The sequence below is a fragment of the Anthonomus grandis genome, chromosome 18, assembly GCF_022605725.1.
Source record: "Anthonomus grandis grandis chromosome 18, icAntGran1.3, whole genome shotgun sequence".
NCBI lineage: Eukaryota > Metazoa > Arthropoda > Insecta > Coleoptera > Curculionidae > Anthonomus > Anthonomus grandis.
Window position 1 is genome coordinate 10,895,207 of NC_065563.1, and position 21,661 is coordinate 10,916,867.

General features: G+C 34.3%; 1 protein-coding gene and 1 long non-coding RNA gene across 2 annotated transcripts in view; both read right to left on the reverse strand.

Annotated features, from left to right (window-relative positions):
- LOC126747077 (uncharacterized) overlaps positions 1–21,661 on the reverse strand; it is a 57,195-nt gene that overhangs the window by 33,961 nt on the left and 1,573 nt on the right. The window contains exons 2-10 of the mRNA XM_050455572.1: positions 20,536–20,837; positions 3,019–3,163; positions 2,829–2,966; positions 2,555–2,772; positions 954–1,174; positions 642–880; positions 444–585; positions 227–380; positions 14–162 (exon numbers count right to left, since the gene is read on the reverse strand). Coding sequence (XP_050311529.1) covers positions 14–162; positions 227–380; positions 444–585; positions 642–880; positions 954–1,174; positions 2,555–2,772; positions 2,829–2,966; positions 3,019–3,163; positions 20,536–20,837 — 1,708 coding nt within the window. The remainder of the gene's footprint in view (positions 1–13; positions 163–226; positions 381–443; positions 586–641; positions 881–953; positions 1,175–2,554; positions 2,773–2,828; positions 2,967–3,018; positions 3,164–20,535; positions 20,838–21,661) is intronic.
- On the reverse strand, positions 9,738–14,835 carry LOC126746824 (uncharacterized). The gene is made up of 2 exons (XR_007663993.1): positions 14,042–14,835; positions 9,738–10,063 (listed from the first exon to the last, which is right to left on the reverse strand). It is a non-coding gene; the product is annotated as an uncharacterized LOC126746824 (long non-coding RNA).

Below are 21,661 nucleotides of genomic sequence, written 5' to 3' on the forward strand. Positions count from 1 at the left end.
CATTAATTATTACTAATTGACTTCCTCCTCTGGAAACACGGGCTTCAAAAACTTACTAAAATCGTAAGTGATGATCTTGGGGGCGATAAAACCGCCGAAAAACTGACGTCCCTTGTGGTAAATCCCCGCACCAGAGAGCGGTACCACCTTTAAGGATTCCACCTGGGAAAAAAAAAACGATTTATTCAAAATTTTCGCGGGAAAACAAGTAAAAGCCAAAAAAAACCTTTTGCGCGTCCAAATATGGCACCGTGGTCTGCGCGGCGTCCCTATCGATATCGGAATGCGTAAACTCGATGTACTGATCGGAATGCGACGTCGGTATCGACGGCCCGGTACTCCTCGTCGGGATATCCGGATGCGTCAACTTCACTTTGGTCCTTAAAAGTGACGTTATAAGTCAGTTTAACCTGTTTCAAAATTTAAAAAACACCACGGTTTACCTGGGTTTATTGAGAGACGCCTCGGTATTGGGGTTATCCTTCCATTTGCTGTGCTGCGGCTTCAGTTTACCACTGTCAAAGTCAAACTTGGTGGTGTAGATCTCGAAGTTCAAATGGGAACCGATTTCTTTGAAGCGCACCCCTGAAACAATCAAACATGTCATTTAAATTATGTCGTTTTATGGATCGTGGGTTTACCGGTGAGCACATAACCGTCATCGGCCTCCAAATCGTCCAGATCTAAAGCCCTTTTCTCCCAACTCATCGTATGGTAGTCCTGTCCGTTATAAATCTTCTTATCGGTTATCTTGAACTCTTCCAACGGTTTCCATGCTACCGTACTCTCGTTTATGGTCAATCGGGGTAATAGTTCGGCCTCCTGAATCTGTAGATGGATGATGCGGTTCTTTTTGACGAAACGCATTCCCGTTACCACTCTGGAGAGAAAAAAACGAGTGAAGGGTTTAGAATGGTGAAAAAAGGTTGTTGTGATTGATTGATTATTCTCACTTGTTATTTTCCAAATCGGAAATGGCGGATCTCATGCTGAAGTATCGGTCGGACATCGGGCCTTGTTCGTCGCACAGGCAGAAGCAGTAGGAGCAGTGCCAGAACAGCCAGCGCCACCAGCTGTCCACTTTGGTACTGCCTCGGGCGCAGCCCTGTTTTCTTCCCAATATTCGCCCGTTTTCGTACTCGATATATTCGTACCTTCTGCCACTGAGGGGATTCTGGAAGAACATACAGTTCTGAATAATAGGCCTTTTGTTTCATGGTAGTAGCTCCATTAATTTTTGAGATATTGGGCTTTAAAGGGAATATCTTTTGGATAGGGTGGTATTTAGAGCTGATATTCATCATCAGGCTAATGTTTAATGTTAGATATTCCAGGACATCGAAAAGAAATTTTTAAACGACCATTTTCTTAAAATATTGCATCTGTAGTAAATAAATATATTACTGATCTTTCGCTAACGACAAACGGCTCACGGAAATGCATGAAATCTAAGCTCCAGAATATTATTTAAAAACAAAGCGATGTATTTGTTATAGGTTTTTATTTTTGTATATTCTCTTTTTCATTTTATTTATGTAAACATGTTTTAAATGTGTTTCCTCGATTTTTGTGCACTATTTATTTATTTTTGGGTACTTACTGTTAGATACTTTTTTTGAATAAACTATTCTACTTTATAGGCTACAACAGCCCTCAGCTGCGTTGAGAAGCTGAAATTATGCCTTTTAATCCGCATTTTGTCTGTCATTTTTTGTTACAGCCTATGGATTAATAAACGTTATTATTATTATTATTATTAAAGTGAGTAAAGGCTCTTAAGGTTAAAATGTGCGATAGTTCTGGAATTTTTTATTAGAGGGATTTGAACCCTTAGTAACATTTATAGAGAATCCTTTTCCGAATGTTTTGCTGGTTGTTTCATGAGAATAGTCCAAGCAGTATTGAAGATATTGGATTGTAAAATGAGTAAAGGTTTTTAAAGTCAAAAAGAGCAATAATTCTGGAATTACTCCTCGGATCTGCCTGAACCCTTAAGAAAGTTTGTAGGAAATACTTTTCTGAATATTATAATTTCTGTTTCGTGAGAATTCTCGGATGAGTTGTCAAGATAATGGACTTTAAAGTGAGTAGTGATTCTCAAAGTCATTTTCCTTGAACTCTCCTTTACAAAATAATCGTGAAATTTTTGCCCTTGCAGGCTTGAACCTCGGAGAACATTTGTTGAGAATACTTTTCTCATTATTTTGCTATTTGTTTCATGAAAATACTTCAATGAGTTTTTGAGATATTGGACTTCAAGGTGAGTGGTGCCTTTCAAGATCACTTGCAAAAAAGGCCATTCCCGTGGAATTTTTGCCTGGACTAACTAGTACCCTTAGTAATATATGTAAGGAATATTTTTCTTTTTGTTTCATGATAATAGTCCAAGAAGTTCTCAAGAAATTCGACTTTAAAGTGACCAATGACCCTCAAGGTTGTTGTCTTAGAAAGGTCTACCTAAAAACCCCAATACTTCAAAACCTGATACTCTATCTAACTTGATTCTTTAGCAGAACCTATAGGGAACATCCCAGTTTAACAATTATTGACTTACAGCATTACAAATCCACATGTCCGAATCGAAAAACTTGCAATCGATAATTTTACCGCTACAGCTCCTCTGCTGCCTGCAAAACTGGTTCGCGTAGCATCCGTGGGATTTGGTGTAAACGTATTCGGCGCAGTTCTCTCTGCAGGTACCCTCCGGATTGAGATCCACCTCGTTCTGCACGTACCCCTGCAGCAAATTGGTGATTTCCACGTAGGTATCACCTGAAGATATTTTATTTTCGACACCCTTCTTTACTAACCAATAAAACTCGCGTTACCTTTAACATGTTTTTTTGGATCACATTTCCAGAGGTCTCTGGATACGTTTTGCATGGCGCTCTTGATGCTTTGGACTGCGTTGTTGGTTCTTTCCTGGTAGCGCTCCCTGCTATGTTGGGACTCCTTGGTGAAATTTCCTAAAACATCAAAAAATGCCTCATTGAACTCATTAAAAATTTATTCATATACCATGTCCATATAACCGGAGCAACATATAAGAAAACTGCACCATGGTGTACCCCTTGAGTTCCGTAAGGGCTATGGTGTCGTATAAGTTGTATAGTACTTGCTGGGGACTCTGGTTGGTGCTGCATATCATGTCCCCTTCGACTTCCTATTTTAAAAAAAATGTCTCTTAATTATTATGTGATCAAATTAAAATTATTAAGCTTAAGCAGAGACCTGTGCAATAAAAACCGTCAATCGTTTTACCTTGTACAATACAGTCTTTTCTCTAAACACTGCTAAAAAGGAGCATATACCAAGTATTTGGAAATTATAGTTTGTCAACATCTCAAGTGGCAACCTCATATTGATTATGTGTCACAAAAGGGATGAATTTTGATACATAAATTTTATCTGTTAAGGGGTTTTTTTAAATAGGAGCAAAATCACTAGTTGAATCAGGATGAAAATTATGGTTCCCAGATCAAAAGGTTACTCTATGCGCATTTTAAAATAGTTAAGGGTTCATTAATATGATAAGCCGGTGGCCAGTGTCGTGCAGTCAGTTTAAGGATTTTTCCGAGTAGTTATAGGTTTTAGGGTGAAAATGACTAAAAACGCACGTTACAACCGGAACCAATGCGGTAGAAACGCAGCGGGCGTTGAAACCGGATCGTGTATACCCGCACTTAGAGTTTTTTTTTATTAGGTTAAATACGTTTGTATTAGAATAAATTTGTATATTCGGATTTCTTCTATTAGATAAAACTATAAAAGTATAGGCTGAAGTGTGACTGGTAAAGTCCAGCTCAGAGATCTATTAGAATCTTTGGCTCAGAGATCTATTAGAATCTTTGATGTGTCGCAGATGCCGCACCGAATAGTCCGTGCGCCTATGTCGTATTTATTGATACATGTTTAAATAGTAAAATTTTATATAATTTATCTATGAAATCATTTTAAATGTACGTAAAACCCCATGTTTTACATTATTTTTTATTTTTCATTCTAAAATGTAAATTTTTAGAAAGAAAATAATATAAAAAAATTGACCGCGGATTAAAATCCAAACATCTTACAAAACCTTTTAAACACTCTCGGCACTCACAGACTTCTCAACGCTTTTTAGCCAGTCTACTTTAGGCTGTGCAAGTGATTGTGTATCACTCTCTATCCCACTGATTTTGAGAATTACGGGGCCGTACCCAAATAAATTTTTGGGCTGTTTTTGTATTACTTTCGACGTGTTTTTAAAGAGATCTTTTAGGATGGGTCTATCGCCTTTAATAGTTGGGAGTGTGTTTTTTTTATTTGTGACATTAAACTATTTGTAAATTTTTTTTTGTATCTCGTGTAATTGGGTGTCCTATCTGTTTGAAATATATTACAATTTATTTTTATTTATATATTTATTATTAATTTACTTCCTTGAAATAATTCAAATTTAATTCGAGGCTGGATTTTCTCATAAAAAATAAATATATAAATTGCCTAAAATATAGAGTTCAAAAAAAACTTTTAGAAAATAATCAAATTTTTATACTACAATATGTTAATTCATTAAATTTAAAATAGACCCATGATGATTTTACTGCCCAAAATTGACAAATCATGCGTATGGAATCCACCCAGTCGCCTGTTATTGAAAATAAAATATTATGGAAATACTATACACTGATAAACAAAATTTTACAATTGACAAATAATGAAAGATATATTTACTTCACTATATTTACTTTATAAGTTTTGCCATGTATTGCTTTAAGATTAAAAAAAAAATGCCCAAATTATAGGCATAGTGTATTTGGTTTTTAAATTTAAAAAATAGCTATTTTTATTTCGAGTCATCACTCTCACTCTCATTGTTTATATCGCAAATGTAGGGTCAAAAGTTCATTATATCAAAAAGTCTTAATTATTAAAGCTGTGTTATTGAAATTAGACTAACAAATAACAATTATAACATAAAAACGTACATTTTCTATTTTATTTGTGGTTTCACCCTACTGCCTGAAATTTAAGAAAATGTAACAGTAAAATCACAAAGTAAGGAAATCATTTAACCTGCCAACAACTAATAAATAAAATATTAATCTCGATTATTCAAAAGGATTTGATGGTATCGATTGTTCATTGTAAAATTAGTACCGTGAAATGGGGTGAATTTGATTTCGCGGAGCGACTTTGATCACCATATCAAAATTTAAATTTCCCGCGCATATTAAGTGCCGATTTTTCCCGTTCGGTAAAAAATCGTATTCAGTAATAGTGATCCATGTGCATGTTTTTTGTCAGTTAAACTCAAACATGTAAGTAATATTTAGACAAAAATATAACCTTCCAAAATTTGGCTGCTATTTAAAAATACATGCAAATTGTGGATATGTGCGTGATATATTTAGTATCCTGAATATCTTGAATAAAAACTATCTATATTTTTATAACCTCAAAATGAAGTTTGCGGCGTTTCCGGATTTTGTCAAATTTTACGATTTATTGGATGGGGTCAAATTGATCAACTGAATGGGGTGAAATTGATCAGCAGATTGTAAAGCTTATATAATTTTAAGGGTATAGTACTACTAGTAATAATAATATTTTTGGTTTTAGAATATTGACATAATGCCGAGAGTTTATAAGAGAAAAGTTGGGACACGAAGGTACAAAGACTACGGTCAAGAGTCCATAGAAAAAGCGTTAGAAAAGGTCATAAATGAAGCGTAAAGCTGCAAAATGGTTTAAGATTTCTTACGGGACCCTAAATAATAGATACCATGGGCGTCATGCTAAAAGTAACGGCGGGCAACCTGTTTTTAGCTCCAATAATGAAGAGCAAGTAATCAATTCTTAAATGCGTTGCTATTTGTGGCGAATGGGGGTTTCATCTTAATTTAACAGATTTAAGGCATATGGCAAAAAACCTGCTAGATACCCAAGGTCGTTCAGTGGCAAAATTTAAGGACAATTTACCCGGTGCCGATTGGGTATTTTCGCTGCTAAAAATACATAACAATGTAATAACTTAAAAGCTTGCAGCTAATATTAAAAGGGCTCGTGCTGATGTTTCCAGGCAAACATTAACTGAATATTTTGAAAACCTTAAAACAACTTTAAATGGTATTCCGTCGTGCAACGTATATAATTATGATGAAACTAATTTGCTTGACGACCCTGGGCGCAAAAAACTAATATATTCCTGTGGAGTAAAATACCCTGAACGAGTGTGCAATTTTACTAAATCTGCAACCTCAGTGATGATGTGTGGTTCTGCAGCAGCAGTTCTTTTGCCACCATATGTAATTTATCGAGCAGAAAAAATGTGGACGCAGTGGACTGAACAATGACCAAAGTTAAAACCTGTTGCATAGATAGATGCTGTGCAACTGGATCACGATACAACCGAACGTCACATGGGTGAATGGACGTTGTGAAAATAAACTTTTAATGACTGGTTTAAGTCTGCGTTTCTTCCACATGCCAAAAGACAGCAAGAGCGAAAAATTCTAATAGGCGATAACTTGCCTCACATTTCACAGAAGAAGTTATTAGACTGTGTGAAGAACATAACATTGGATTTGTATGCCTGCCAAGGAACGCGACACATTTATGTCAGCCGTTGGACGTAGGGTTTTTCAGGCCATTTAGTCTTGAAGTCTAAAAGTCTTGCTAGCATGGAAAAATACGTATCCGACACATTCATCAATTGACAAAAAGGATTTCCTAAATTTGTTGCAAAAAACCTTGGTGACAATGGATAGTAAATTATCCAAAGATAAAATACCTCATGCGATTAAACGAAATCTTATTTCTTCTTTTGAAGCGATTGGCAGTCCCTTTAAATCCAAACCGAGTATTAGACAAGCTGCCTAGAGAAGATTTTAATCAAGACCAAGCGCAGAACGTGTTGGTAAATTACTTACAGCAACAGAGATTTATGTATAAATCATAAATCACCAAAATGTTGGGGAAGTTGTGAAGAATAGTCACTTTGTCACTCTTCCACTGCTTTATTATTAATTAATTTGACTTGTGGACTGTATAAAATTATAAATTAAGTGCTGCTCCGACTGATGGCAACTCAACACGCCATGTCGTATTGAAGAGAGTTATATGAAATTTTCGCGGCGTTGTCACATCTATACCAGACATACCGGTCCCCTTGGAAGTACCATGTACTTTCTACAGAACTTAAAAGATAATTACATTCTTAAATAGTGACATACTTAAAAATACATGAACACTATTAATTAGCAATGAACAAAATGGTCAACTAAACAACGAAAACAGGATAAATTGTGGTTAAACAACTAATTTCACATTTTACCTAAATACTTCAAAGTATAGAAGTAAACAAAGTCACTAAAATCTTAATTCTAGTACACTCCAACTTAGGTAAAATTTTACATATGTTCTAATATAAAAAGATTTAAGTATAATATATAAATGCTCCAACAAGACGAAATAAGAAGAGAACAAAACTTGATGTTCAGCCAGGGAAAAGTGTGACAGCCCAAAATGATTCCAACAGTTCAGACAGCGACGTTGAAGAGCCTATACCAAATGATAATTCCGACGATGACATGACCGCCGACGATCTATTTATCCAGTTGCAGGAAAACGAAGAAATTGAATATTTGAAAGTGAGTCAAAGTGAGATCAAAATTGGGACATTTTTATTGGTTAAAGTGTTGGGGGGCATGCGAAAAAGTGTTAGCTATCGTTACATAGCTACAGTTCAAAATTTCAATGAAAACGAATTCGAAGTTCTGGGACTAAAATCTGTCGATGGAAGAAAACCTGTTTTTAAGCCACAAGAAGGCGACGAGTTTTCCATAGAATTGGCAGATATAATTGCTATTTTGCCAGAACCTGCCGCTGAATGCGTCAAAGGTCAAATCATTTATCAATTCAAAAAAGCAGTAGTTATTAAGGAGATGTAAATCCTTACTATACGCATTACTGCTTCTATCTATTAATTGAAGATTTGTTTCTTTACTTTTTGAATATTTTTATATACTTTTGTATTTTTAAACAAGTGTTTTTACTAAAGTATTAAAAAACTGCAATGTTTCTTTTTTATTTTACCTAAAAAAATAACCAATTAGTGGAATTTCACCCCAAAACCTAGAATTATCTGTAACTTTTAAACGGATTGATGAACTTAAGCGGGGGTTAAATTGTTCATAATGCATTTTAAGGCATTGCAAGAAGAATACAACTATATGGCACTGATCAAAGTCACCCCCCTTTTGGTATGAAATTGATCACACCTTATTTTGGCATTTTTTAAAATTTAGAGCAGATACGATTGCAAAATCCTTTTACCGCATCCATACACAATCATTTATGATTAATTTTAATATCGATACTCAGTTATCAAAAGAGTTACAAGCAAATTTACAAACGAAATGATCAATTTAACCCCGTTTCACGGTACTATGTTTTTAATAATGTTGTGTTTGTCATTTAATAATATTTTCTCTGACGCTAAACGTATTGATTCGGATGTGCCACAAGGGTCAATCCTAGATCCTTTACTTCTCCTAATATACACTGTTGATTTACCCAATGTGAGGAATTCTGAATATGCTGATGGCACCTGAGCTATAACCATAACTACACTTAATAAGTCAATACTCAAAAGAACATAATTTAATTATCAATTCTTACCCTGTATTTCTGAAAAACTGATTTAAGTAATAAAACACAATGAATATTATTTTTCCGTGATTACTTGATTAAAAATTAATTTATCTTAAAACGTGTTATTAAGTGACTCCTTTTTCCTGTGTCACCCGGTATAAAGGAGCAATCACAATTTACAATCAACCTATTTAGAAAGCTACTTGGAGAAAAGATTACATTGCCATACATATAATGTAATATAAAATCACCATTTTAATATCTACAGGGTATATATTGCAGAAGAGTATTTTTTATGAACGTGTTCATTCGCATCACTCATTACCAGGTGAATTTTTAAAATGTTAAAGTGTTCAAATGTTATGAATAGGTACCGTGAACTACGTGTTAATGACTTGTTTCACTATATTCTGATAGTCATAGCTTGTAATAACTAAAATTTAAAAATGTTGGAATTATTGTTATTAAACTGAGGTATCGTGCGTATACGTTTAGATTAATTTAAAAACATTTAATAAATAAATATACCTTGGCCACCGATTGGAACAAATTTCTCTCGGTAATTTCCTTGACGCGCTCCAAAGCGTCCTCGACTCCGTTTTTCGAGTCGAAAACGGACTGCGTGAAGTCGATCCAGGCCTGTTGGGGCGAGGCGACCCTACCGGGGGCCGTCTGCAACTTCTGGAACCTCCGGAACGACTCGTAGAGCGCGTAGACGCCCCGTAGATCCGCGTAGGCCAACTGTAGAGCCCACACGGAGTCCAAGTAGTCCAAACCGTAGGTTAAATCGTGATCGTAGTGCTGTAGAAGTGTGTTTTCCGATCATCGATAATTCATTCTGAGAATGAATACTCTTGGCTACCTTTTTAATGATGTCGCCGAAATCCTCGAATTTCTTGATCAGTATGATCTCGGGGGAGTGCGGTGACGGAAGGGCGTTCCCGCCATCCCTGGCCTCCCCCACGTAATTCCACAGTTTCTCTTCTAACTTGAGAAACTCGTAACGGAGTCGGTCTATCAGGAGGAGTTTTTCTGGATCCCGGGCATGGGTGGGCAGCAGCAGGAAACTCGCGAGAACAACGAGGGTGGCAAGGGTGAGATTCATTTTTTTGCAGGTTTAGTCACATTATCTTTGAGGGTGTAAGTGTGTGTGTGTGTGAGGGGGAGTATTAGGCACCTGGATAATTAATTATTATGGCCTATTAGTTTACAATAAACCGTGTTATTATTTAAGCGGCTATTTACTCGAATTGCGCTCGATTGCGTAAAAATTGATGGTATTTTGATATGAGAAAGTATATCGTGTTCGCATGAAGAATACCCGGTTAATGTCGCATGTTTATAATATAGAATTCGTTATGTATTTGCCTTAATAATAATAATAATACTCCTTGGGTTATGACATAGCCTATAGCCTACCGGTTAGCTAAAGGATAAATATTGATAATAATTAGCTGAAATGTGATTAAATAGTTCCCGGAAGGTGTTGATAATTTTAAAGAATTTTTATTAAAAATTAAAACTGTCAAATGTCTCCCTTAGACACCACTGCCTAAAAAGTCCAATATTTCCAAAATTATTGCTTTGACTAATTTGAACTATAAACAATATTTCTAGAGAATACTTTGAGGAATATTTTGCTTTTTGTTTCATGAAAATACTCCCAGTAGTTTTTTAGATATAGGACTTTGAACTGAGTGGTCACTTTGAGGGTCAAATGTCTCCCTTAGACACCATTGCCTAAAAAGCCGAATATTTCCAAAATTATTGCTTGGACTAATTTAAAATATAAACAATATTTTTAGAGAATACTTTAAGGAATATTTTGCTTTTTGTTTCATGAAGATACTCACAGCGGTTTTTTAGATATAGGACTTTAAACTGAATGGTCACTTTCAGGGTCAAATGTCTCCCTTAGACACCACTGCCTAAAAAGTCCAATATTTCCAAAATTATTGCTTGGACTAATTTCAACTGTGAACAATATTTCTAGAGAATACTTTGAGGAATATTTTGCTTTTTGTTTCATAAAAATACTCCCAGTAGTTTTTTAGATATAGGACTTTGAACTGAGTGGTCACTTTGAGGGTCAAAAGTCTCCCTTAGACACCACTGCCTAAAAAGTCCAATATTTCCAAAATTATTGCTTGGACTAATTTCAACTGTGAACAATATTTCTAGAGAATACTTTGAGGAATATTTTGCTTTTTGCTTCATGAAAATACTCTCGTAGTTTTTTAGATAAAGGACTTTGAACTGAGTGGTCACTTTGAGGGTCAAATGTCTCCTTTAGACACAACTGCTTAAAAAGCCGAATATTTCCAAAATTATTGCTTGGACTATTTTGAACTATAAACAATATTTCCAGAAAACACTTTGAGAAATATTTTGCTTTTTGTTTCATAAAAATACTCCCAGTAGTTTTTTAGATATAGGACTTTGAACTGAGTGGTCACTTTGAGGGTCAAACGTCTCCCTTGGACACAACTGCTTAAAAAGCCGAATATTTCCAAAATTATTGCTTGGACTATTTTGAACTATAAACAATATTTCCAGAAAACACTTTGAGAAATATTTTGCTTTTTGTTTCACAAAAATACTCCCAGTAGTTTTTTAGATATAGGACTTTGAACTGAGAGGTCACTTTGAGAGTCAAAAGTCTCCCTTAGACACCACTGCCTAAAAAGTCGAATATTTCCAAAATTGTTGCTTGGACTAATTTGAACTATGAACAATATTTCTAGAAAATACTTTGAGGAATATTTTGCTTTTTATTTCATGAAAATACTCCCAATAGTTTTTTAGATATAGGACTTTGAACTGAGTGGTCACTTTGAGGGTCAAACGTCTTCCTTGGACACCGCTGCCTAAAAAGCCGAATATTTCCAAAATTATTGCTTGGACTATTTTGAACTATAAACAATATTTCCAGAAAACACTTTGAGAAATATTTTGCTTTTTGTTTCATAAAAATACTCCCAGTAGTTTTTTAGATATAGGACTTTGAACTGAGTGGTCACTTTGAGGGTCAAACGTCTCCCTTGGACACAACTGCTTAAAAAGCCGAATATTTCCAAAATTATTGCTTGGACTATTTTGAACTATAAACAATATTTCCAGAAAACACTTTGAGAAATATTTTGCTTTTTGTTTCACAAAAATACTCCCAGTAGTTTTTTAGATATAGGACTTTGAACTGAGAGGTCACTTTGAGAGTCAAAAGTCTCCCTTAGACACCACTGCCTAAAAAGTCGAATATTTCCAAAATTGTTGCTTGGACTAATTTGAACTATGAACAATATTTCTAGAAAATACTTTGAGGAATATTTTGCTTTTTATTTCATGAAAATACTCCCAATAGTTTTTTAGATATAGGACTTTGAACTGAGTGGTCACTTTGAGGGTCAAACGTCTTCCTTGGACACCGCTGCCTAAAAAGCCGAATATTTCCAAAATTATTGCTTGGACTATTTTGAACTTTAAACAATATTTCCAGAAAACACTTTAAGGAATATTTTGCTTTTTGTTTCATAAAAATACTCCCAGTAGTTTTTTAGATATAGGACTTTGAACTGAGTGGTCACTTTGAGGGTCAAAAGTCTCCCTTAGACACCACTGCCTAAAAAGTCGAATATTTCCAAAATTATTGCTTGGACTATTTTGAACTATAAACAATATTTCCAGAAAACACTTTAAGAAATATTTTGCTTTCTGTTTCATAAAAATACTCCCAGTAGTTTTTTAGATATAGGACTTTGAACTGAGTGGTCATTTTGAGGGTCTTTGACAAATGTCTCCCTTAGACACCACTGCCTAAAAAGCCGAATATTTCCAAAATTATTGCTTGGACTATTTTAAACTATAAACAACATTTCCAGAAAACACTTTAAGGAATTTTTTGCTTTTTGTATAATGGAGATACTCCCACTAGCTTTTTAGATACAGGACTTTAAACTGAGTGGTCACCTGGACTAATTTGAACTACAAACAATATTTCTGGAGAACATTTACAGGAATATTTTGTTTTATGGAGATTTTCGATTTTGACAAGTGACATTTAAAGTATAACCGGTTGCCTAAAAACTCTTACCTAGGAGCAAGTTATGCAACTACCAATACTACTATTGCGACGCCATTACTGCCATGGCTTTTTTTGTACTACATAATATATCTCGTTGTACTAAAGAGGTCTTATCAGAAATTTCTGAATGATTTCAGTTTCTACGCAAGCATTGTCCTAATAAGGAAAATTGCGTGGTGGTGCGAGGCCTTTGGCCACGCACAAACAATTTTTAGTAATTTTTTTTTTAATTGTACTAAAAACCCCTTGTGAGTGGCCATCAGAGGACGAAATTTCAAGTTGTTTCAATTTAATGAATTAATTTCCAAAAACTTAAGGTAAAAATTAACTGTCAGTGTCATAAGTGACAATTGACATTTTTCGATTTTGACGAGCGACATTTGAAGTCCTGCCCTCTAGGAGAAAGTTAGGCAACTATGACGTCAGTCACCATCGTGGCTCTACTTGATAAGCTTTTCGTTTACTTTTCACATAGTCTTTCAAACAAGAAAATGCACACAATTAATATTCATAATATATATAATAGTAGTGACGCGTATATCAGTTGACCCTCATCAGTTAAATTCGCTGAATTGATTTTATTATTATTAAATGTATGCGTTATTGCACACCTTGAAAAGGCGAGCTTAATGTGACTTGAGAGAGAGAGAGAGAAAAAAAAATTAGTAGTAGTGCAAACAAAGCAAAGAATGCTGAGGTCGTTTTTGTTGTTTATGAATGGGAACTAAAGAATTCTTTACCTAGAAGATAATTCTTAATTTTCTCTTATCCTCAAAAGGGTCTCAGCATGAATTATGTAAAATCTCAGAAAGTTCTTGAGCTACAAGGGTTCTTCATGTATGAAAATGTTCCTTGGGAAACGCCTCAACTTTAAGTGAAAACCTCATTAAAATGCCTGGAATAATTTTCAAGTTATCGTGGAAACTATATAATATAAGACTAATAGTGGATAACGGGATATTCCCAATTTGATTGTCAAACCGAGGGGTGCGAAGTGGTCCGCGACCTGACTTTGTTTCGTTATTTCGCACGGTTTACGTGCATCAAACAAAGAACGCATTCATTTTAATAATCGAGACGGAAGTTATTATTATCTTAAGATAATAATACGTCTCTGGTGCACTTCTATTATTGCCGTCAAGGTCATATTTTTAGATTAAACGTGCCAAATACACACACACACACAGATTACGATAAACCGTCAACATAAACTAAATTAATGATTTCGCGGGTTCCGTTACATGTTATTAATGCCAATAAAAATATTCTAGATAAGGTCGGTTTACACGCTTAAAATATTCATTTATTGTGTCATCCACTTACACGCAATTAAACAACTGGCAAGAACGAACGACTCGTCAGCTGATCGTTTTGAAGAATTAAAGGGAGAAAACCCGTTGGTACCACCGTCGACCGAACTGTACTAACCGAGAGAGGAAAACCCGACGACGGGTGCGAGTGAATGCACGCAATCGGGCAAAGAGAGAGGGACAGTTAATGAACGCAATAAAAAAAATTCTTTGGGGGGGGCAGTACTGTGTCAGGTCAAATTCAATACGTCCTGGTCAATATTATTAATGGAATGAAGCAGACTTAAAATACGAAGTAAGCAAATTATGGATATAAGATATAAAGCAAAAAAACAAGATTTCCTCGCAATTACTTACATTGAGAGAGAAATCAATCATTTGAATCAATATTTTTAGGTTTGTCATTTTGAGCGTTACACATTAATAGGAAGTATTATTTTATTTGTGCCTTTATGTTTGCCGAAAATAGAATTACGAATGAATTTCTTTTTCATTACAGACCGAACCAAGAGGTCTTTGAATATGTTATAAAATAAGTGTGTTAGCGATTAGGACCAAATTCTGTTTTCATATTTTAATGAATGACGACGAGGATATCGGCTTCAGACAGAAAATACACATAAGGAAAAAGAACTGATGCATGCTATACTAACTCTAAAAATAATGAGACAGTTTTGTAAATAAACTTTTGTTATAAATCGATTTCAATATTTTGTTAAAAAATTCAACATTTAAAATTTTATTTCAACAAAGTACAGAATGTTACAGTATGCTGATTCTTAAGGGTATTAATTTTTGGGTGATTTTAAGAAGAAAGGTTTAAATAGAGGTATGTCCTAACTCCTTAACGTTTGAGTTACGAGTGTAAAAATCTTAAGAAAAAAATCGTTTTTTTGTCATAAGTCACTACTTCCTAGATATGCTTATGAAATTTAGTACCCGCCCTCTAAGTATTAACAGCCATTTTTTGATGAAGGAGATTTTTTTTAAGTTTACCCATGGCGTCCGAACAGGAACGTAGACTCAGTATTTTTGAAAAATATTTTGCACGCCACTGCTTTTCCGTAAAATAAAAACTATTTTTACAATCCCCATTCATTTAAGAACAAATTTAGTTTATTGACTTTTTTTCCGACATGCAATTTTCGCGACAAAAAATAAAAAACATTTTTATGCATGATCAATTTATTAGTAAAAAAAACTCAATTTAATTATTTCATTATGTAAAAATTTAAATATATGTTTATATTTTTATAACTACATAACCCTTTATGACATGACGACGCATCTGACAATTTAAAACTTTCAAAATAACCAAAGTTCAATTTGTTATAGCCTTGTTACAAAAATTCCAATATACTTGACATTTTGGCATATTAATTTAAAGCGTTTACGGATTAGATTAAATAGAAATAACCTAAATGGATTTTTGAAATAGTTTTTTAGTTTCGAATTATTTAAAAAAATATCAGATACGTCGTATTGTAATATAATCTTGTAAATCATACGACATACGAAGTTGATTTTTAAAGTAAAATTTTGCATAATTTTTGGAAAAATAGTTTGTTGAAAAATTGAACAAAAAAAACATTAATGTTACAACACTAAATTAAGTATTGTTAAAAGTATCTCATTTATCAAAGTCCTGATGAGGTAAGTCCTTATAATATGCTTGAAATTCTGCATCTTTTATGACTAGTGTAGTGCCACTCAAGTTTATATCTGCTTTTATACGCTTAAGGCAAATCGAATCAAAGTCCAACTGAAGATGACTGACCATTATTTCCATCACATTAGTCCATTTTATTTTATTGCCATTTTCTCGGTGTCTCTTATAGTCAAGACGCGTAGATCTTTAGATAAAGTCGTAGAAGTCATCATACTTCATACTAATTACCTTGTATGTAGGTTGTAACTGTGATGGTATAAAAATAGCTCCAGCACTAGATAAAGCTGATGAAGTAGCACTGTGTGTAGAATCACCCTCGCTTTGACCATGGTTGGTCTCGAAATATTTGAGAGTATAATCGTTTCTATGGTGGAGAATTTATGAAGTGATTATAGCAGCATTGTGGATATAATTAAATGTTTATTTTGGGCATAACAACCATCAAAAAATAAATCAATGACTGTTACATTTTGGTTTTGGCTGTATTCTTGTAGAATCATAAAAAGACAAGACGCAATTTCTGAGGAATTGGAAACTCGATTCTTAAAGAATTTTGAGCTCTCCTTTGATATCGGCACGTAGATTACCTGTTGTAGGTCAAAAACAGCACATAAAATACTATTATTTTGATTAGCCTGTTTTTTTCAGTAAATTTTCTTTTTCTCTCGCACAGTTGTCTTTTCTAAATTATGAATATCATACCTTTATTTCAATTCGGATTGTTTTTTTTTTATCGCCTTGTAGCTATGTTACCTTGAACTATGAACCTTGTTATCTCCTTTCGGTTTAAGTTCCTCTAGCCCTTACAGTACCGAGATAAAAAAAAAATTGAGTTCGGGGTTTATATTTATTTTACGCCGATAAAGTTGGGTCAAAAGGTACGGAAAATTATTTTAAAAAATATTCGAAAGGGTTAAGGGAGGGATTTAGGGAGTACACAAATTGTGTGTCTAGGGAGCCAACATTAAGCACAATTATGAAACAAAATGTATTACTTTGTATGGAATGAAATAAAACAGTTTTTATCTTTGGTTAAACAAAGAAAAATATTACATTTTAGGCAACGCATTCTGGACCGACTTTTGCACCCTTCTAACCTGCATTTAACTGGGTTCTTCATTTCTTCTTTCTTTGGCCAGTGTTCAAAACCATCAAAGCGTTTGTCTGCACAGGGCAAACTGGAAGGCATTCTTCTCTTTTTTATTTCATTTCCTTCAACGTTAGTCTCTTCCTCTATATTTTCTTGGCATTCTGTTTCCTCCAATACTTGCTTCTTAGTACCGGCAATCAGATATTCCCCAAGATTAAGCCTAAATTCCAAAAGATCCATAATATCTTTGCTTCAAAGGTTTTGACTATAACAATCCCTTCGATACTCCATTCAGCTGTTTACTATTGCTAAGTCGAACAAATGTAGGATGGCTTTAAGAGTCCATGAAAGATCGATAGTATTCCATCATTTGGTCGCAAACATCCACACCACCCATGTTTTCGTTGTATGATTTAACAACAGCTGGGCATGCTATGCCTGAACGTTTTTTTTCTGTTTTATTCCATCTTTCCACCTCAGTTTCCGGCTGTCTTCCAAAAGCTGTGGATATCATTAAAACAGATTTATTATCTTTCCACTTTGTAATGCAAAGTTTATTGTCGGTTCTAACAACTTCTTCTGACTCTCCCCTATTCATTAAACTGTCTTTTTTAAAATCATAATTGTAGCAGTTGCATCTATATTCAAACTCGTCAATTTGTTCATCAAAGCAATAGTTGAAAAGTATCTGATAAAATACAGGTAACTATTTTGAGGTAACGTTTCTGCTAGACGCAATATTATTGAGGGTCCCAAGCCTAAATCCCTATCTTTTAGTGGGGTAGTATTGCCCTGGTAGATTTCAAAATCCAATACCAGTCATAAGAATGAAATTCTTCAGTCCCACTGGTCTTGGTTTATTTTTAACAAATTGTCGAACTGGACATCTTCCCAAAAAAGTAATCATTTGTTCGTCAATAGAAAAAGCTGTCTTTTCTTTTCTTTCAATGGCTTTACATCTATTGCGAACCAAATTAATTACCGGCTGTATTCTCCACAATCTATTCTTTTTTTGTTCCTCTTCTGATATGCTATAAGATTGTCAACGACATGTAAATTTACACGTATCATGTAAAACCTTTGTCGGGTCATGACCCCATCAATTAATGGGAACTTATATTTTCCATTCCAATATTTTGTTGCAAGAAATACTGGGAAGTGAAATTTGCGGCTGACTCAAGAAAATCATCATCCAGATATTTAGCAAAATATTCGTTTGGAGTTTTTACGACGGATGGAGTATAGTCCTCTTTTACAGGAAAATCCTTGCTTCTAAAGTTTCCATGCTTCCACTGGAGAGCCTGGAAATGTATGGGGGGTAAATCATCTTCTGAATCTGAAGAGCTAAAGTCCAGTGCAACGATATATTAGAATGGTCACCCGTCAAAACACCAGCATTCCACCTGCCAAACAATGTCATCCACCTTCTATTTAGATTGTTTAAGAAGTAAAATGCTGGTGTTTTGAAGGGTGACCATTCTAATATATCGTTGCACTGGACTTTTATCAGCTTCATTTGGTGCTACAATTAGAATCTTTTCGTGAATTTCAAACTCATCTTCTTCATCCTCGGACTCTAAATCCGATCCAACTTCGTCTAGAAGTTGGAACAATGCCTCCTCGTCATCCCTTAGATGGTCCAAATCAATAATTTCCTTACTTCTTCCTGTAACAAAGAATTAATTGTATCCAACTTAATTTAAACCAAACCACGTTAACTCCCGTGGCTCACAATTTGTGATATACATAACAAAACCATTCTTCACAACAATTTTAAAGATATTTTCAATCTCTTAATTGAAGTTTATTATAACTATTTAATATTAAGCACTTTTTTTCCCCTAAATTCTATAAATACATAATAACTTACCTGGCACGAGCCAATGTTGAAAATAATCTGAAACTTTTCAGGTTATGACAAGAATGCACTCCCGGCAAAATAAACGATTTGCGCGTGCACACCTATAAAATGCACTATTCACAATCATTTCACACCAGATTAAACATTTTTTGATCCTTATAACACTAGTAAATAAGGAAGTCACAATAATTGTGACATCGGGTAGCGTAAGGGCTAGAATGAGAGATCTGGGTGAAGATACATTCTTGTGGTTTTTGCACGACAATAGTGCGATTCGACACGCGGAAATTTATTAATGTGACATTGTATATCGCAATTCATTTTTTTTTTTTTGATCTTTAATGGCTTTACTTCTGCGCCTTCCTCCTCTTAATTAACGTATATAACAAAGCGACGTATCTCTTCTTACGTCTGTGTGTAATGTATCAAAAAGAAGTTTGTCAGATAAGTAAAACTTGGATATTTATTTATGGAAAAAGTACAAGAACTAGAGAAATTAAATAAACATTAATTATTTTATTATAAATATGTTAAAATTTTGGACCGTTATTAAGATATTTATCAAAAACGACAAATATGCCCATTTCGAAAAATGACAAATATTCCATGTCTAAAATAGTTTGAAAAAAAAGACAACAATGTTATTGAGGAAACAATCGCGGTGACAAAATAAATACATAAATTATGCCAAACAGTCTTATTTAAATTGCACGCATTTGACGTCGGACAATTGTACCAAGAGCGTTTCCCAAATATGATAATTCCCGATGTCCGAACGTTTTGAGGAACTCACAGAAAGTTATGTAAAATGAATCTTTCGAACCGAAAAACTACCTTAAAGAAGAAGCTGTTTTAAATTTAGTTGAAGCATTTCAGAGTGAAATAAGTAGTATGGAGAATTCTTGATGATTATTTACTACATCCGTATCATATTGGATTCCAGGCCCAATTTCCTCAGGATTTTCTATGATAAATAAATTTCTACCGATGGTTTCTTCAAGTAGTTGCCGAAAATCCCCAATTTGAAGTCAACATTTTATTCACGGATTTTTATCCGTGGTGGCCACCTAGATTCCCAGATGTATACAGTCTCGATTTTTTCCTGTGGAAACATCTGAAGACGCTGATTTAAAGCACTCCAGTGTATACCGAAGAGGAATTCTTCTCTCATAATAGTTTCTTGTGACACTATCAGTAATACGTGAGAGAAGCATGCATAATGGCAGGTGGTGGCCACTTTCAAAAACCTAATCTAAACTATTTTCATAGTTGTTCACGTATGTTTCTTTTAATTTAATGGTAAAATAATATAATGTACGTAAATATTTACTTTTAATTAAATTTATTAACTTGCCATCCATACAAATTTTGTTTTTTTTTTGCGTGGTAACCGCATGTCGGACGAAAAAAAGTCAAGAATTAAAATTTGCCCTAAACTGAGTGAGGATTATAAAAATAGTTTTTATTCTACGGAAAAGCAGTGGCGTACATAATATTTTTCAAATGGATTAAATACATATGTGTATATGTGCTTGCTCCTTATAATAGGACAGTTTCTGGCATCACCTGATGGCTGCATTGGCATGACCTTTTATTTTTCATGTTCTATTTTCCGTACATATTATTGTAAATTTGTCATAAAAATTAATTAATTTTGTTTATTATTATTATTACTCTCTCCTTAAAATTAACAATGACACAATAATCTCACAGGTTTTTAATGGTAAAGGTTGGGGGATCAGACAAAGCAATATGCCGAAGAGGTTTCAATAACCTCTAAAACTTATCATATGATGATCCTATAGCATTTGCTTTACTTGCAATCATTAGTTTTTATTGCACAAATCTTTACCCCAAATATGTACATATAAAAAAATCATTTGGTACCTGCATGGAAATCGCCAAAAGTTCAAACAGTCCGGTATTGGAGATGCCCCGTCCGTTCGGCACCACGAACGCGTGGATCCTCTCGACTAAATTTATCGCCGAATTAGTGTCGTGGGAAATGACGCTTTTCGCGAAATTTTCCAGGGTAAGTCGTTCGTACTCCCTACGCTCGGTGGCGTATTGTTGCATACGGTTATAGCTGGTTTGCATACGGGTCAGATAGTCCAGGAGGTCGTTTAGCCTCAATTCTAAACGGACGCGATCCGGGAGACTATGGAGGATCGTGGTCATCGATTGGGTACCTGCAATTATATATATAAATAAATATAGTCTTTTACTTCATAGTTTTTACAATAATAATGTATTAGCAAAATAGTTAAAGGCGATTTATTCCCGCGGGTTCCCGGAACTTAAATCGCCTTTATAATGCATTTTTAATATCTGAATGAATTTTGCAATAGAATTACGGAGACTTTCTATTGTGTGGCCTTATCGCATTTTTTATGATTCGTTCTAATCGGAATTTCACTTTGCAGTACAATTTTATACTGAAACCCAGATAGATCAAAGATTCAAATGAGTTAATCAATGCCTTTGTTGTAATATATATTTCTTGTAGATACTACCTTAATATTTTACAATTTTTTTTTACTTCAATTACCAATCCTTTAGTGATTACTCCGTGAATCTATTTTACCTATATTATACTATTTTTGTAAAACCTTTGACAGTATCAAGTTTATATTAAATGCACTGAAAAACAGTTGAATAACTCTAAAACGGTTGTAGATATGAGGAAGCTTGTGAGAACCTTTTTGGTAAAGAAACTCCTTGGCTTTCATATGAAACAAAAATCAATAAAATCCTTTTAAGACTTTTCAAGATATTAAGATTTTCATGAAGCCTTTGACAGTATCAAAGTTTTTTTGAATGCCCTGAAAAATAACTGAATAACTCCAAAACGGGTGTAGATAGGAGGAAACTAGTAAGGACCTTTTTGATAAAGAAGCTCCTTGGCTTTCATATGAAACTAAAATCAATAAAATCCTTTCAAGAGTTTTCAAGATATTGAGATTTTCGTGAAGCCTTTGACAGTATCAAGGTTTTTTTAAATGCCCTGGAAAAT